At 41.1% G+C, this 18,031-nt stretch overlaps 1 protein-coding gene across 1 annotated transcript in view; it reads right to left on the bottom strand.

Moving 5' to 3' along the window:
* MADD (MAP kinase activating death domain) overlaps window positions 1–9,179 on the bottom strand; it is a gene marked incomplete at both ends in the record, with an annotated part of 59,273 nt that extends 50,094 nt beyond the window's left edge. Inside the window, 5 exon segments of the mRNA XM_080345268.1 lie at window positions 571–684; window positions 1,937–2,068; window positions 2,403–2,706; window positions 5,702–6,316; window positions 9,118–9,179. Of these exon segments, the coding sequence (XP_080201394.1) occupies window positions 571–684; window positions 1,937–2,068; window positions 2,403–2,706; window positions 5,702–6,316; window positions 9,118–9,179 (1,227 nt within the window).
* Between the last annotated feature and the right edge of the window lie 8,852 nt (window positions 9,180–18,031).

Genomic DNA, 18,031 nt, shown 5'->3' with positions numbered 1-18,031 from the left:
ACAGACATCTGCATCAATACTTTGATTTTCACTCCTTTATGGTTGTTATTGTTTACAATATCACAAGCAACAGAGGAGTTACTTTATCATCTACCACAAAAAAGAGAAGCATGAGTGAACCCACACTCATCCTTTGGAATTTCCATCAAGTAGAAGATGTTATACATATTTCCCTTGAAACAGCCTTGCTCATGCCCCAGCGGGAAGCGGGATACACAGTCCCATTTGAATCATGACAAGCAATGCTGCCGGAAGGCTCTTATCAGACTAAGCGTTTCTTAGGTTAGGCTATAAGAGACAGGTCACAATTACTCAAGAAGACAGCTTTATCATTTGTTTGTGGATTTATCTTCCAACCATATTGCAAGATGGATTAACTGGAAAAGAAAGCCTTATGAGCAAAAGAAATGGGGACCTTGAGACATGACAAGGAGCAGAATCCTAAAGTTGAAGGCAGGAGTGGCAAAGACAGACTGAGGCTGGGCATTCTTAAATTCTCAGTGGGTATGTTGATGGAAGTGCACAGTTCCCTGGAAACAAAGCCACAATGTCCTTATGGGCACCACTTACCCTATTGGTATCCAGGTCAATTAGCCATACATCATCAGGCATTTTAAAATCCAGTTTGTAAAGGAAGAAACTTGCTGGAACACCAATGATATAAGGTGTAGGGGCTAGAAGCAACTGAGAAAAAGAGGGACTTTAATAAGGACAAGATCTGTATTTGATATCACCATGTTCTTCCCAAACATTTATTTATTAAATGTAGTATGTTTGTAGCAGAGAAGACAACACAGAAGCCATTGATAAATATATAATTAATTCCATACAGTAGGAATATTTAAAAAAAAAAAGGAAGAAGAAGAATAAAAGCTCCTGCTCATAGCGCTTCAATTTTCATCTAGAAGAAAATAAATTTCCACCTCCTGTGCCCCCCTCCCTGTCCCCAGGGATGTAATTTATATGGCTGATGACTCTTTGGAAAAAAACTTAGCTAATCTAACAGCTTGCCACATCTATCATGGACCAAGAAAAAAAATATTCAGAGTAAGAGCCTAACAAGAGAAGCAGCAAGTTACTCTCAGCCCAGACTGAGTCTGTGCCGTTGTAAATATGGCTTTACCCTTGCAAAGGCTTTACCTTTACTCTTGTAATGGTAATTTGGTTTCAAAATAATAACATCTCCAGGAAGCAGAAGAAATGGACACAATTTTTCAAATTTACGTGGAAAACCTATGGGGAAATTCAGGTTGTTTCTGATAAGGGCATCAGCAAAGTGAGAAGGTTTAAATCAGTGAGGCATGTAGCAGCTTGAGACCAGTGGCTCTGGAAGCTAATTTATTCTTTAAATCTAGAATAGTTGGTCACCTCCAAGGGGCAGTACAAGAACAAACCTGTAGCATCAGTTGTAGGATAGCACTGAAATAGTAAGATGACCTAAATTCTACCGTTCCAGGCAAAATAATGAGCTTCTGCAGAGAGCTGACTATTGGTAAAACCCAGGTTCCCAGCTGACGTAACACTTTATTTTTCTGGGAAGAATAAATTGCAGTAAACAGTTTCTAAAATCTGAATCAAGAGCCCTCAAGCATCCTTAAGTATTACTATGGACCCTTCTCAACAAACCTTAATACTCGGTTGGGGGGAAGAGGGTTAAATTGTGGATCTATGGCCTTTCAGTCCATTGCTTGTGACCTACTGTGAACTACTGCTTTGAATCATGCTGTTCACTAAGCATGCTTTGAAGATATCCTAAATAAGTGCTGTTACCTACACTTTAAATCGTTAGTGGTGCTCAGAGAACATTTTTTGCAAGGCAGACTTTGCTACAATCCCTGAGAAAACAGCAGGGAAGGAAACAAGCACTACACCTATATAAGCTTCAGACATCACAGGAACGTCCTTTGCAAAAGACCAATAAAGGAAAAATCTGTACCTGTTCTGCAGAGGCCATGCAGGTGGGAAGCAGAGGGATCACTGGGAACATGTACTCTAGCGGGTAGATCATAGCCACAAAGGCCATCACAGACATTGAGAGTGCATTATAATCTCGGGACTGCAATACAACCTGCAACCAAAGAAAATCACATTAGCACTGCAGCAACCATCCACTTCTAATACTCCCCCTCAGGGGTACACAAAGATAACAGCCTGTAGGCCTCTGATTTGAGGGCTGTGAACTGATAACCCTCCATTAATCTGTCTGAAAACAAGCTTCAGGTGCTTGAGTGAGAGCAAAACTGTTCCAAACAGGAACCTCAGAAGGAGATATTCCCTCCCCCATAGACAAACTGACTCCAGGCAGTGCAGGAGACAGCTGTTCTAAGCATCCAGCCTACCCTGGTTCTGAAGAGGGCAGAGCGTCCTACGTGCCTGTCAAAGATCAACCCTTCCCTTCATACCTTGTGCTCCAGAAGGATGCAGGTCAGCACCTGTAGGCAAGCATCCACTCCCAACAACTCCAAAGGCAGATGTAGTGGAAAATCCACCAAGGTGAAGCGGGATGGATCGGGAAGAGCAAAGGTCAAAGCTGGCTGCAACTCGTGTGGCAAGACTTCCACATCCACCCTCTTCTGACCAGCGACAGGCATCGGCGAGCGGAGCAGCCGGTAGATCCAGGCCTCGATCTCCCGCAGGTCGTGTAGCAACACACTAGACTTTTCTTCCACCAGGAGAGAGCCTGTGAAAATCCGCCACATCGTATCCCTGCCCAGAGAGAACAACACGGTTAATACTCCAGGAGCTTCAGTTCACAGCATTCCACAAGGCTCTTGCAGGGACAGGGCAGATCCACTGAGAGTTCAAGGATGCAGCTAACAAGCATTTGGTCACACAGAGGAATGGAAGGCAGGGATTTAAGGTCACTGAAACAATTGCTGTGGGGAAGTATAAACCTTTCTGTGGCAGGAATCACCACAAGTACGTGTCTAGTAGGAATCAACACAAGTACATCACTTCCATCCCGGAGTTCATTCATTCATCTAAAGGGTTCTAGTTCGGTCCAGATCTCCGAAGATCTCTCATCACCCTGGTGCTTGAAATTCAGTATGCACATAGGATGCTCTCATATCTTAACCAGAATTGTGGCAGACAGATTCACTGTAGGATTCTGCTTCCAGCAGTCCTACAAATCTTTGCAAGAACAGGAACTAAACCCGAGATAATAGAAATATGTCACATCCAGATCTCCCAGATGTTTTGGCATGATAAAATAATCTTTTTCATCCTATTTCAAATTGCACTGTATCATTCTTATGAGCTGAATAACCCAGAATGGATGCATTTCAGCTGAGAATATAAATTCCTGAAAGCTGTCTAGAAAGCATTTAGGTACCTTAGCAAAATAAGCCGCAATTTTTCCATGCCCCAAGCTAGCGATATGCAAACTTGTAGCTCACAGACAGGCTGGCCAAAATGCATGTACAGTATTGCCCAGGGCCTTCGGAGCTGCAAAACTTGAAACTCGGTCTGACAAGGGAAGTAAAGTGGCTTCTTCACTTTAGCAGTGAAGCCTGCAAACCTGCTGTAGCCATTCTGCAAAAAACTTCAGCCTGATAAATATATTCAGTTATTGTAATAGATCCCTTAGAATGGTATGTGTTCAGATTAGAGGTTTTACCTCACGGTTCACAATTTAGAAAAAAAAAAGAAAAAAAAAAGAAAGAAGGAGGAAAAAGAAGGAGGAAAAAGAAGGAGGAAAAAGAAGGAGGAAAAAGAAGGAGGAAAAAGAAGGAGGAAAAAGAAGGAGGAAAAAGAAGGAGGAAAAAGAAGGAGGAAAAAGAAGGAGGAAAAAGAAGGAGGAAAAAGAAGGAGGAAAAAGAAGGAGGAAAAAGAAGGAGGAAAAAGAAGGAGGAAAAAGAAGGAGGAAAAAGAAGGAGGAAAAAGAAGGAGGAAAAAGAAGGAGGAAAAAGAAGGAGGAAAAAGAAGGAGGAAAAAGAAGGAGGAAAAAGAAGGAGGAAAAAGAAGGAGGAAAAAGAAGGAGGAAAAAGAAGGAGGAAAAAGAAGAGGAAAAAGAAAATACGATGATGACACTGGAGGCTTTATAAAGGAAGAAAAATTAAGGAAATTTAAGGGGTCAAAAGAGGGGCAATTTGAGATTATGCTGAGTGATATACATGTCAGGAACCACGGTGCTTCTTATCCTCCATTCTTCCTTCAGCCGCTTGTAATGCACAGGGCATTAGATTGTTAACAGGCAGGCTCAACCTTTTACAAGCTGTAAGGATTCAGTTTCACCTTTATTCTGCCACCACTTCAAAACTACTCTAGTTTTCCAGGTCACAGCTTGCAAATCACACGGTAATTCAAACCTGCTGCTTTACTTCTCCCAGAGATGTATGCTCAGCTTTCCTTCTCTTGCCTTCCCCACCTGTCACTCAGTTCTTCTCTTTAAGAATTATGTCCAACAAGAGCAAATTCTTTGAATACCACATGCCATTCAAACACTGGAATATTTTAGCATCACTTTCAAAAAACAGATGAGCTCACAGAGTTGACAAAACCCATGAAATTTAGCTTTCTTCTGCCTCAGTAATTATCAGACTAAACCAAGTGGCAAAATAAGCTCCCTTGATACATACATCCAGTGGATGGGGTGGGAAGGGAGAAGTTTCGTTCTGGCAGAATCATATTTTCCCCAACAGTCAGTGGGTTCAAGTCATAAGCCCAGGATACTCTCCTAGAACAATTCCAGGGCAGTAGCCCTTTCATGCAAAATGTAACGAGCTTATAAAGATCAAAATTAGAGATATCTTGTCATTTTTTGCTTTTGACAAGTTTAATTTGCAGTGTACCAAGCTACTTAACTCATATTATGAGCTACCTCACAGCCCCGTCCAGCTTCTTATTGAGATAATTCCCTCCTTCTCCAGAGATTCACTTTATATTTTCACTTTTCAGTTAGCATATTGGAAAGGAAAATATCATCCTGGAATGTAGGTGTCAGGCATAATAGCACAGATATACATCCATGACCGATATACATACATAAAAGCATTGTTCTTTCTGTACCCTACAGTGCAACAGCTTTTGCTACATACCCAACATTACAACAGTAGACATGTAAGATTACTACATTACATTAAAAATACACCAAGTTCCTGTTAATTTGCTATTACCAACCCCCATTCCCATATGCTTCCTAGACAACTCCTTTGTTTTCTACCTCTCCTCCCTCTCCCCTTCAAATATTGTACTTTGATCTCTTTCAGCCGTTCCTGCTTCTCTAGTCTTTTCTCTCCCACGCTGAAGTTCAGATTGTTTCATAAGCTTGTTAAGCACACTTTCATCATCTCCCTCTTGCCCCAAGTGGAAACACTGTGTTATTTCTTGGCTGTTTCTAATCTGCCAGAGAATCGGTCCTGACGTACACTGCCATAGAGCTTATCCACCAAAGGAACAGTAACAGCATCTGTGCTCAGCTTCAGAAAAGATCATGCTCAGTCAGTGGTGCTAGGATAGTGCCTCCTTAGGTGTATAAAACATGAAAATCAGGTTACAGAATCAGATAGAGAAGTTTTAAAGAAATCACCGCAATTTTTTTTTGCCTACTGTGATCCTGGGTTTAAACACCAAAAAGATCTACCATTGGTGTTTATCTGCTTCTGCAAGCACACCTGCAGCCACAATTTGCCATGCAGACAACTGCAGCCCTGGATACAAACGATGGGAGAAAAAAGTTTTCTCTTTCCCTTCAACATACCTCTGCACCCCACGAGGAATCCCCAACTTCTTGCCCAACAATCTCTCACTACAGCAGTCCACAAGTCTCTTGAGGGTGTACAGACATTCACGAAAGGTGGAAAAGAAGGGATAATGACTAAGGATGCACAGAGAAGTCAGAGTGCTGTTCCGAGAGCGATGGCTGCCTTTGGCCAGGCGTTTACTGCGCGGTGACCGGTTCACATCTGGGGTTGACTCTGTACTTGGAGCCTGCAGCGAAGAACCGCTCTCCGAACTCTCGGTGCCCACTTCCTCTTGGGGTGCAGATGCATCCCCAGATTTGGAGGTTTTCTGTCCTTCCCGAGCTCGATGCCCCCCTGTGCCTTCTCCCTTCTCCTTGGGTACTCGCTTCTGGAAGGAGCGGTAGAAGTTGACACAGATTCCATAGCGAATGACACCTGTATCCTTGTCTGTGAGCGTGAAGACAAAGGAAGTGTCATCACGGAAGCTCATACGTTTTTGCCGCACACTCAGGCACCCTTCTGGCTGGCAGAAGAACACAACATCAGGAGGCAGAGGGAAGTCCACATGGTCTTCTAGAGGGTAACGTCGCAGCAGTTCAGGAGTCTGAGCAACACTATCGCTACTTGGCTGCCTACAAAAAAAGCAAATGAAAAAAACATACATAGTTGACTAATGAAAACAAAAATCTTTGGTATCTCCCCAATAATGTGTGAGGAGCCTGTGGGCTCAGCATCATCTTTGGTTGTTCTCTCTCCTACTATCCAGGGAAGTGCAGCTTCTCAGTCACTAGCCACAATGCTCAATCACTAGCACAAAGCCACAATTGCAGAAAAGCTAAATAAAGAATTCTATACCATCATTATGAAGGCCCAACAGGAGCCTGTTCAAATCTGACTGAGAAAAGGACTTTCACGAGTATGTTTTTCCTAGAAGAACCTAATAAACTATTGTCATGTTTCCCTGACTATGATTTCTAAAATGAATTTAACCACACAGATCTCTGGGCAACACTTGGGTAAGAAATACACCATCCCTTTCCAAACATACAGTCAGATGAAAAACCCCCGCATTTCAGCCATTTATGAACAAGATGAAAAATTAAATGAGAAAATCCCATATCAATTCCTAACTGGGAAAACAAGGAATTTCCTGGAAAGTAATTCAGATAAATGGTGGAATGATATGGAACTCATCCTGTAAAATTTTCATTTAAAAGTTATAGCAACAATAGTTATATTTATTTGTGTGTTTGATTATTAAGATGGATTTGAAGTGTAAGTTACTATAAAAGCTGTGTAGTAACATGCAGACATATTTAACACCGTAGCTCACCAACCTTTGTACCACAAATCACTAACAAAACACAAAGACAAAAAGGCAATACTGTTTATCCCTAATTTTCCACCAGAATAAGAGATTATTTCAAGGTATTAACTATTTTCCTACCACTCCTTTTCATGAAAGTTACCAAATAACTACCAGAGGAATAGCATGAGATCCACATAGCGAAGGAAGAAAATACATCCCAGAACAAGCTCTCTTTGATTTGACCCCTTTGTTATGAAGTCTGATCTCCTATCATTTTCTAAAGTAATTAGTATTTAGTATCATGTTTACTAAATGGGATGCAGGAGACGTGGCTCCACCAACACTCTCCTATGGGATGTTATACAAGACACTTTCTCTTCTTGATACTTTAGATTTGCCCATTTCAAAACACAAATGACACTCGCTTTTCTCTTATGTGAGAGGTAAGAAAACCCAAACAAGTACTAATAGAATGCTTGTCATTGACAAAAGAAAATCACTGGTGTAAATAACTCTGCTGACTAATTCTCCTAAACTAATATGTTATTAAAGAAAAAGTAAAAATGCTTTCATAATAAAGCATGAATTAGTAACAAAATTTATAGTACCCTGTACAGTTAAGTACTGAAACACTGTACAAAAATAAAAAAGAAACCCTAAAAAGCTTTTATGTACTAGTGGACACAAATAATGCATCATCTACTGAAGAAGAAATGTCAAATAATTCTGGTACTGTTTAGAGAGTCTATTTGGCAGTAAATGGTTTAAAAGAATGTCATCAAAGTACCAGTGAATACATCAACGGTTCAACCCTTTGCAGTACTATCAGCTGCAGATAGAAAGGCAGAGTCTTCTGAGACATTTAGAAAATTTGCATTTAATAAAAGGGAATACTTCCAAAAGGCATTGCTATTTGTGCTCGGTACATAATACATGCAACGCTAAAGGCCACATGGAGCTCCTAAGGACTTGGCAGCAGAAGCTGCTCCAGTCAGCTCCATCTCTTATCACGTGTATTCGTTGAAGTCCCTAATGAGACAACAGACCTCTGAGCATCAGCAATGCGGCTACCGCTGTCCAGTAAATAGCAAGACAACTACAGGAGTCCAGAAGTTCTACTAGCAAATTAAGTGAGAACGACAGACATTATAAGTATCACTGGAGGAGGTAGTTAACATTTCTTCCCTCTTCTTGTCCTGGTCAGTGACAAACATATGGAAAACTTGGTTATATTTTTCTACAGACAATAAGAAGTAATTAAGCTATTATTCTGTCCATAAAATACAACAATAAAAATAGTTATTACTTAGGTTTATGTAATTTCTTCCACTTAGCCTACTTAAATACCACACTCAAAGTATTCTGAGAAGAAAATGGGAGGTAAAGCAAGAGGCTGATGCACATAAACCACTGATATTTAGAAACGGAAGTAAAATACACTTTGGAATACACCCATTAAATACACTGGCAGAAAGTTACTGCATAAACTTTGAAGAGAATAAAGAAAAATAACATTTACTGAGTACATGTGTATTTGACAAACAGAAGAAATATCAACCCCACATTTCATATATGCTTTAAGTAAATATGCATAACATTTTATCTATTGATCATTAATAAGACTTTAAAAAAAAAAAAGCATTCATGTCATTCCTATGAGGATAAATGAGTATTAGAGGGTGAAACAGCCAAGGAAGGCAAGTTCTAGATTATTTTTTGAAAACTGAGTTTACAGACTATACTTCAAAAGCTAGAAAAGTAACCCCAACCTAGTATTTTACTTGCATGTGGCTTTCAGTATTTTCAGTTTGTAAGTCCCTCTATCCCGGTGCCAGTAGAAAAAAAGAAGTTCAGATACACAGGCTACCACGGAGTCACCTATAAACAGGCCACTCTTAGTCACTCTTTGCAAACCCTTGAAATGAAGTGTAAAGACCATAAGTTAAAAACCTTTGGCTGCACTAGTATCTTTCAGAACGTGCTCTGGCCCAAGCAGATGCCCCCATGATGACAGCATTCTGCACATGTTCCTGGCAGCACACAAGGCTTCATCAGCGGGTGTTGGGCTACTTATTCCCACTCTACTCCCCGAGCAAAAGCAGAGTTGAGGCTCTTTTACATTACCTGGCTCCAATGATCACAAGATAGTCAAGTAACCGAGGGCAGATTTTCTTTTTCTGCACCATTGTCCTTGAGGCCCCTTCCTATGTCATCTCAGTGAACTTCTGTTCATCAATCCAGCAGTCAATTATCCAGCCAGCCGGGGTCGACTGCCTTGGGGAACAGAATCTGCTTGGAACCGTCTGGCAAGTCCAACCTACCATCAAGAAAAACAAGAGTGTCAAAAGCACAATCAGAAATACGAAATACACAGAAACAACTTTATAACTTTAATCACATTCCCAAAAAGCCTCAGTGTTCTGTGCAGTCATGGCCATCCACAGATCTTTCTCTTCATGAGTACAAAACCACGACCACATGCCCACAAAAGCAGAGAGCTGAAAAACACACAAAAAAGTACAAGAGGATCTCAAGGAAGACCACAGACAGAGCAGCATATCACTGGCAAAGAGCTATTCATGAAACAGTTAGAGGCAAAAGTATTGTTTAGACAAATCCCTGGGATTCCTACAGTGCTTGGAAAGGAGCTTTAATTGGCAATTCTGTACAGTTAAACACAACCTGAACATTAGCTGTCTGATAAGCAGAATAACTACAGAAGGGGTAACATCAGAAGAATTCCAATTTGATATAATACACCTCACCTGCCCAAACTTGGATGTGACCTACAGCAAGAACAATCTCCCCAATCCCTAACGACTGCGATCTCTAACACTTTTTCTGTGAAGATACAGAACTGCAGTTCTACAGAATTGCAGTTTGCAATCACAAAAGTACTTCTTGTAAATCATACTGTGTCTTTCACTTACTTTAATCAATTCCATTTATCTGGCTTATCTTCACCATTTGCTCAACATCCATGCCTCGTACAGCTACTTTCTCTGCCCATTTTACAACAGAAAAATCCTCTTGGCACAACTTTTATTTTACTGTAGAATTACTATTTGTCAGTAACTATGCTTAATAGACATCCAGAATTCAGTAAGCACTGTAAAATTAGTCCTTCCAATCCTACCATTCATATTTCATTGAATTAATGAAAGAGAGGAAAACAAAAAAATCTTTAAAAGTAATCCAGTTCTGTATTACAATGTTCCATGCCTACATTTGGAAACAATCTGAAAACAGAATTTTTCTGAAACAGAAAGTTCTCGGAAACTCTAGAATCAGAGACGCTCAAACTGTACTACAAGTTTACTGAGTATCCCAACGAAAACATTAATGAAGTTAATTTATATTTAAAAAATGAATTGATTGCCTTTTGGGGCATATTCATAGTAAGGTTTCTATTTCAGTTCATGTTTACATCCTAAGGCCATGACATAATTCAGAGAATCATTACTACTATACTAAACTCCTGTTCTGGAGCTCAAAGTTTAGATTTTATTTGTATAAAAGATTTACTGACAATTTGAAAGTGTCAGCAAAACCAGGTAATTTTCTTGATGTTTCTCTCATTACTTCACAAACAAAAGCTATTTAAAGGTGCTGTAACTGTCAGCATCTCACAACCATGTTCGAAGTCTAGCAATTGAATTGCTTTTTTTCCAACCCTTCACATTCCAGGTACAGAGTTGGGGAATTTTATGAATAAGCCCTCCAAATACCAGAAAGAACACAAACACACACAAAACAACTACGCATACGATTTGTCAGAAAAGGAAAATCACACTAGTCAGTACTCATTATGGAATAATTAACTGAATGAAACCCTAACCCTCACACATCCAAAACCCCATATTTTTAAAAACTTTGTGGCACGGTTTTAGAAGATCCTCAGCTACAGTAGCTGTAGGTTCCTAAGTAACAGCACTAAAAATTACCTTCTCTGAGCAGCAATACTTTAATAAATTATCTTCTGTGAACAACCGCAAAGCTCCTGTTTCTCCATTTTAATGATATTATTGAAAACATTGTAGAATCCGTCCTGCAAGAGCTCTTGATCCAACGTATTCTGCAAATATCTTGGTGTATATAAACTTGAGAGGAGCTAAACAAAGTTGAGATGATCAAGTTTATATTTTTGCCTTCAGTTTGAAGACCTATTTTGTTTGTTTTGTGGGGTTCTTTTTTGGTTGGTTGGTTGGTTCAGGTTTTTTGTTGGTTTGGTGGTTTTTTTTTTGTTTTTGTTTTGGTTTGATTGGTTTTCCAAATAGCTTTACCCAGAACTCTCAAGGAACTCACTGTTCACTTATGTGTACAGCACGACAGGCTAAGTTACCACAAGGTAACCTAGAATTATTACTTTGAAGAAGTTCCACTAGTCAGTGGTAACCAAACATATGTTCTTCCTCTATGAGACTATTCTACCCTTCAGTGAAGGTGGAGAAAGTAAATTGCATTTACAATGGCATAAAAACATATGCAATGACTACAGACTACCTGAGAGGCTACAAGTCCACAACCTTGGCTTACCTTTCAGTAACTTGCCCATACCCTGTGGTTTTTCTCCTATTCTCTAGCCTGGAGAATATTTCTTACAACTGCAATCCATTACACACCTTTCTCACAGTTCTGCAAAGGAGGTAGCGAGGTACGCAACATAAAGACCTCCATCAAAACCTTAAATTTTCAAAAGAGTATCCCAGCAGACCAGTACAAGCAACATATGCAAGGCTTCCAATGACCCTGGAACGGCTGAAGCTGTGATACCATACATAAAAGATTGTCAGTTTAAAAAAAAAATACCTGAGCACTTCCTGAGATTTCTGATTTCTACTGCAACACAGGGATACGAGACTGATGCAGATATTCTGCAAGGGCTTCTAGAGCCTCCTTTCCTTAGCTGCTTACTCTTAACAGGCCCATAGTTACAGTGAGACATAAGATGACAAAGGCTTTATTTTGGAAGATGAAGTTTTGTTGGATTGGAAGAAGAAGTAGAAGAATTAGAACCAAGATTAGGCTTTTTGTCATCCCCTACTCAATCTCTTGCTTCTTTGGAGATGTAATAAAGGCTGACGATGGCAATTAAGGAGCATTAGATCAATATTTGCTGGAACTGACCTTCCTACTCTTGGTTGGAATCAGACACCACAGCTGATGATGTGTATAAACCAACACAAACAGGCACTGCAGTCCCACTTCTCCCTGACTGCCAAAAGCTTGATTTCAGGCCAGAGTAATTCCCTCCCCTGTACCGGCAGAAGTGCTTGTGCAGTTACGTGGTGAACCAGATCGTGGAATAGATATGGACTAAAACTAACACCCTCTTCTCTCCTCCCTTGCCACTTTTGTTTTTACTAGGTTATTTCTATGACTTTGTTCATCAAATGGCCACACAAATGCTTGTGCAGGCCCAAAGAAAAGGTAGAAGTAAGCAGCTAAGGAATCTGGAAAATTTGATTGAACACAACATGATCACAGAACTACAGGCTGCTCTACAGGCAATAAAGAGGTAAAGCAGGTTCCTTCTCAGGGATTTGCTATCATTCTTCACCTAGCTCCTAGATTTTACAGTACATTAGAACTGAAAGAGATCAAACCAAATACTTCCACTTCTCTTCCATACTGGCATTTGGACATGAACTGAGAGACTATCTTGACTCTGAGATGGCACAGGTTTGACAATGATGGTCTCTCCTCTCTCTCAAGCTGCTTTAACTTCAGGTGGCTTCTTCTGAAAAGGTCTTCTGCATTATGCTTTCTCTTTGCAAACACCTCGGGACCACCGCTTTGAAGGCTGAATTCTCAAGCAATGCTTGAGAAGAAACTTTATATAACTTCAACACAAAAAAAAGGAGAAAAACAAAGTAGTGAAGGCCACCATAGAAACATACTGCACAAACATATCACATATGAAAGAATGCCATAATTTAAATAAGCACTCATATGGATGGTGAACAGGCTGGTGAGAACTAGCACTACCCACGTACTGTAGCAGCTGCCAGCAATACTCACGAACCAGCAGAAATTGGCACAGTAGCCCAGACACAAATACAAAGACCAAAGCCAGCACTAACCCACGGCCTACCAGTAACTCAAGTCAAAAAAGTGTTCAAAACAACACTTCTATTATTGGTACTACTCTACACTTCAAAATTCTCCAAGCACCCACACTTTAGGTTGTATCACAATTTCTTAGAGGACACTCTGGATGATATTCTGCAATTTAAAGTCCTCCCAGAAATAAAAGTCTACATAAATACACACACACTCATGAAAAGCACCACACCACAGAACGGATATGGTAGCGTGAAGGAACTGCAGCGACTTCTTATCAGTTCAGAGCCATCTGTGTCAGACTGATACCCAGCATTATAGTCCCCAGAGACATGAATTGCGCAGCATCCTTGCCACATCTACCCCTTGGAGTCCCCAGTCTTTTTAAAGGTATCTTTTCTTTCTAGACACAAAGCTAGAGGCACAAAGTCATTTAGTTGAAGAATAATTGGAACATAAACTGTTAACCCAAATTAGCTCACAGCCATTTTCCTCACACAGAAGCTTCCAGTTTTGTAAGTCCAGCCTTACACTCCACTGTACAACAGTCAGCAGGTATTTCAATCATTGCTTGAAAAAATGGCATGAAGACAGCAGAAGGTTATTTTCCAACAAGCAGATGTTAAGTTCTGCTTTCCTTGCAACTCTTCCATAGTTTAGGATGGTACAGGAATAAGGCTTCTCCTTTCATTATCTCCAAATTTTATCTGGTACAAGGATCATCCTTCACAATTCACCGGTGCATGGATACCTTTATAACATAAATCAGGGTCACACAATTCAATTTACTAATGGATTGAATGAATAGCATGCAATGGGACATTAATTTCTAAGAGAAAGAGAAGAAGTTGTGAAGGAGATAGAAAGAATTACAGGACAGAAGCCACATGAATTCTGGTTCATTGAAATCTCTCGCCTTGCAAAACACCAGATTTGCAGCCACGTCCAAAAGGAACTGAATTTTCAGTTCTAAAATGTCCTTGGAACATCTTGAATTTCTATTTATCCTCAGCCAAGACAGTCTGTACTCAGTTCAGATCTATACCCACTATGCCTGACCTTATTGCACTGTTTGCTGTGAACTCAAGATCCATACCAATGGGACTAAACTGAATGCTGAAACAAACAAAGATAGAGCCAGGAGTTTCAATGCCCAATTTTTGGTCAGTTTATGTTTGCGTTTCTCCCTTTACACACCTTGAGTATGCTGAGACAGCTATCTGCTAAGCTATGAGAAATATGAGGTGCAAGTACCTCAGGACCAACAAATCTCACCTGTGTGGCCAGGAACCCCACTCAACTCACTGTACAACTGGAATCAACACAGTGTGAAGCACTATATGAAATACTAATTGTAGCTTTGACCTGTACTTAGACATTTTAATAGTCTTTATGGAATCTTTACCACTGAAATTTGGGCTACTTCTTCCTCAAGTCTGTTTCAAGTGATTCCAACCATTATCTCTGGTATAGCACGTACTATTTTTGCTTGTACTAAACTTTTAAAGAAGCAGACAAGCAGTCCCCATTTCATATCAGCCATTTTACACTTTCTCTGCTTAGTAGCTGTATTAACATTAAACACTGCTAGTGGTTTTATACTTTAAAATATGCAACATTGTAGGAAGCCCATTATCCCTATTATCCAGAAACTACAGTGGTTCTACTAATGCAAGAAACAGAAATGACAGTGCAGATGAGTTGAGAACATACCCCCCTTCTCCAGAGCTTAACAGAACACGGAAGAATTTCTGAAGTCAGACCTGGATGGACTTGCTATACTGGTGCAGCTGCTTTGTGTGTTGCCATCCACCTTGGCAAGGCAGCAGTGCATGCCAACCCTGTGACTCCTACATACTAGCACTTTGGCACCAAAAAAAAAGGGAAAAAAAAAAAAAAAGGCACTTTCAAAGCATTGCAGGCATGCCTAAAACATACAATAGAGTATTTATCTACTATGGTTTGTCTATAATATAGGTGTGGTTCTATTAAATGCCTAGGGATAGTTCCAAGCATAACAAATCACCCAGTAGAGAACAGGACTGCAGGCAGTTTCTAAAAGCATCCTCCCTGGAGCACACGCATCACTTGAGTCAGTAAGAGTTCCTTACAGATAAAACAGCAGACGCATCCCAACTGCTTCCACTTTCCATCTATCTATCTATATATCCATCCATCCAACCATAAAGCTCAAGGGAAAGGACAGACTACATCTGATTAAGGAAAACTAGAGAATGAATTGTGAAAACAGTTTTTGGCAATACAAAAAGACGTCACTGGAAACCCTTCTGAAGAGTAATAATAATTTAAAGATTTCTTCCTTTCCCACTATTAAATTATATTATCTCTTTGCCTTCCGAAAACAGTACTAACACAGCCAAACGTCTTTAGCTCCATGTCCATTTTCCAGAGCAAAATGGAGATATCAAGGACAGGGATGCTGACAAATAGACCAAACATGACCAGAATGAGTTCACAAACAGAAGTACCATGCCACACAGACAGAAGCCTTTCCACAGCATCACAGAGTGAAGCTGGAGTGATTTGGGTTCTCGGTTGCTATAGGAACAGTTTTCCCTGTCCTTGTCATATGCTGGCCCTTCAGTAGTGCATCCTCATTGCCCCCTGCTTCAGCCAAATGCTCGGCTAAGGCAGCCCGCTGTACCTGCAAGGCCATGCAGTCGCCACACATGCACATGCTGTGAAAACAGCCCCACAGGTAATCTGATTCAGATCAATCTCCATAGCAACCCAATCTTTAGTCCCCAGATCTTAGCCCGTCGGGGCTATTTATAGAGCAGCTGCAGCGCTCCCCCCGCTCTGCTCCCCCGCCAAAGCTCCCAGCCCTGCTACAAACAGCCTTCACCCCGGCACAAGGGCCGCCTGGGGCTATGCCGAAACCTGCACCTCCTGGCACCTGCGGCCCTGAGCTAGATGACAGCGTAGCATCTGCAACACGCTAAATGCCTCCCAGTGGGTGAGGTTTTCCATATCCATGAATACTACGAATATCAGAAGTCATCATTGCTCATGGAGAGCTGAGTACCAACGGCAGCTGACAAAATCCTCTTACCCAGGTACCCACCAGATACTCCCAACACTCGCTGACATCCAGTCTTGCGCAAAAAGGACGTGCAAAGTATGCTAACACAAACATGCAATCCTAACTGGAACTTGTGGGCAGCAGAAAACACAAAGGAGTGGTCCCAGCAGGACCTGCCCCACAGGAGCACAGCTGGACCCTCCAGGAGATATTTGAAAACCACACAGCTGGGACATTAATCTACTAATTGTTTGGGGTTTTTTTTTAATAAATAAGAAAAAAATCAAGACCAAGGCCCTGAATAAGCTGTGAGAGATAAGCATAAGAAAAAGAACAATACATTATTACTGTTATTCATTTTATTCTACTACACTCTTGGGGAAAACCATCAACAATAAATTAATGCAGGAGAAACATCCAGTTCTACAGTATGCTACTTGCTAACAGGAAGGAGATGACAGATTTTTAGCCTTAACCTCAGCCTCAGTTAATTTTGCACGCTTCAATTTAGGGTAAAGACCTTATTCTCCTCCCTTCCTTTACTGCCTGCGACACCTCCCTCATCATCCTCCCTGCAGCTCCTCACAGTGCAGGGCTTGCAGAGCACTACTCATCATCTTCTCACAGAACATAAATTCCGGCATAAAACCCCTCTGTCATTCTGGTCAGTTCTCATGCTCTACACTGTTTGAATTTAAATTCACACTTTATTTAAAAATAATCTCCAGGGATTTGCACGAGACTACAGTAACACAGTAGCTTGGGCGCCCTGCCCGTCACTCAAGTCTGTCCTTTTTTTCCCCTCCTGCTGCAACACCACCATCACAAAATACAAGAGCCTTCTCATCTGTTTCTACTTCATCAGCTTTTCATCAAACCTCAAAACTCCAGCAGCAGCTGCTCATAAATTTTGCAAGGGTGTGGGGGGCAGGAAGGCAACCCAAAACCTCAAAACCTACACAGCACCCCCAAACTGAATTAGTCTCACCTTCTGCAACCACTATGGCACTACATTGTTTTCCAAACCAGAACCACTTTCAGCTGAAGTTCTGAGCTGAGAAACTTTCCCGCTGCTTTTGCGCGCAGCCGAGACCCCAGCATCAGCAAGATGTTTCCATTGCCAGCCCTCTGCCCAGTTCCCGTTTGAGAAGCAGGTCACAGTTCCCATAACATGCGCACCAGCAGGTTTTTTTTTTTTCCAAAAGCCAAACACTGCAAACATACAGCCATAAAAAATTAACACAAAACAACAAAGCACATAACACTTAAATTGAGATAACTGCTGGATGCAGCTCAACTGCTAAATTATTCAGGGCTCTCCCCCGCCATGGCGAGCAGCTCCGAGCCAGGAGCTCAGAGAAGAGACTGGTACAAAAGGACAGCAGGTAGCAAAGTCACACTGCAGGCAAACAGCCGGGAGTGCACCAACGACTAGTGGTTTCTCCTCTCACATCGGTTTCAAGCTGTTCATCTACTCATTTGACGTGTGACACCACTCATGGCACAACCTCCCCCAAATACAGGCACACGCAACTCTCCTTCCTGAAGAGAAATGACAGGCTCACTGGGGTCCCCACAATAAATTCCAGCCATTTATAAGGCAAAAAAGGGAGACACTCACAACCAGTGTGGAAACACTGAAACATTGCTCAGGATAACGAGAGCTGGAAAATAAAGAGGAGTATTTGAAATAATCCAGTTATTTGGCTGTTGTTAGCACCACAGAACTGGTACTCAGAGCTTCACATCTGTTTTGCCTCACCTTAGAAACACTCAGCCTATCTCCCTATGTGTGCCGTCTGCCTTGTTATTCCTTCTCTCTGTGCACCTTCCCCTTCTCATCATCGAAACTGTGGAAATTACTACTCTCAAACTGATCCTACTATTAATTTTGGTGATAAATCATAGTACCAGCTGGTCAAAACTGAAAGG

This window comes from Nesoenas mayeri (assembly GCF_963082525.1).
Source record: "Nesoenas mayeri genome assembly, chromosome: 5".
Lineage (NCBI taxonomy): Eukaryota > Metazoa > Chordata > Aves > Columbiformes > Columbidae > Nesoenas > Nesoenas mayeri.
This window is presented reverse-complemented; position numbering and strand designations above follow the sequence as displayed.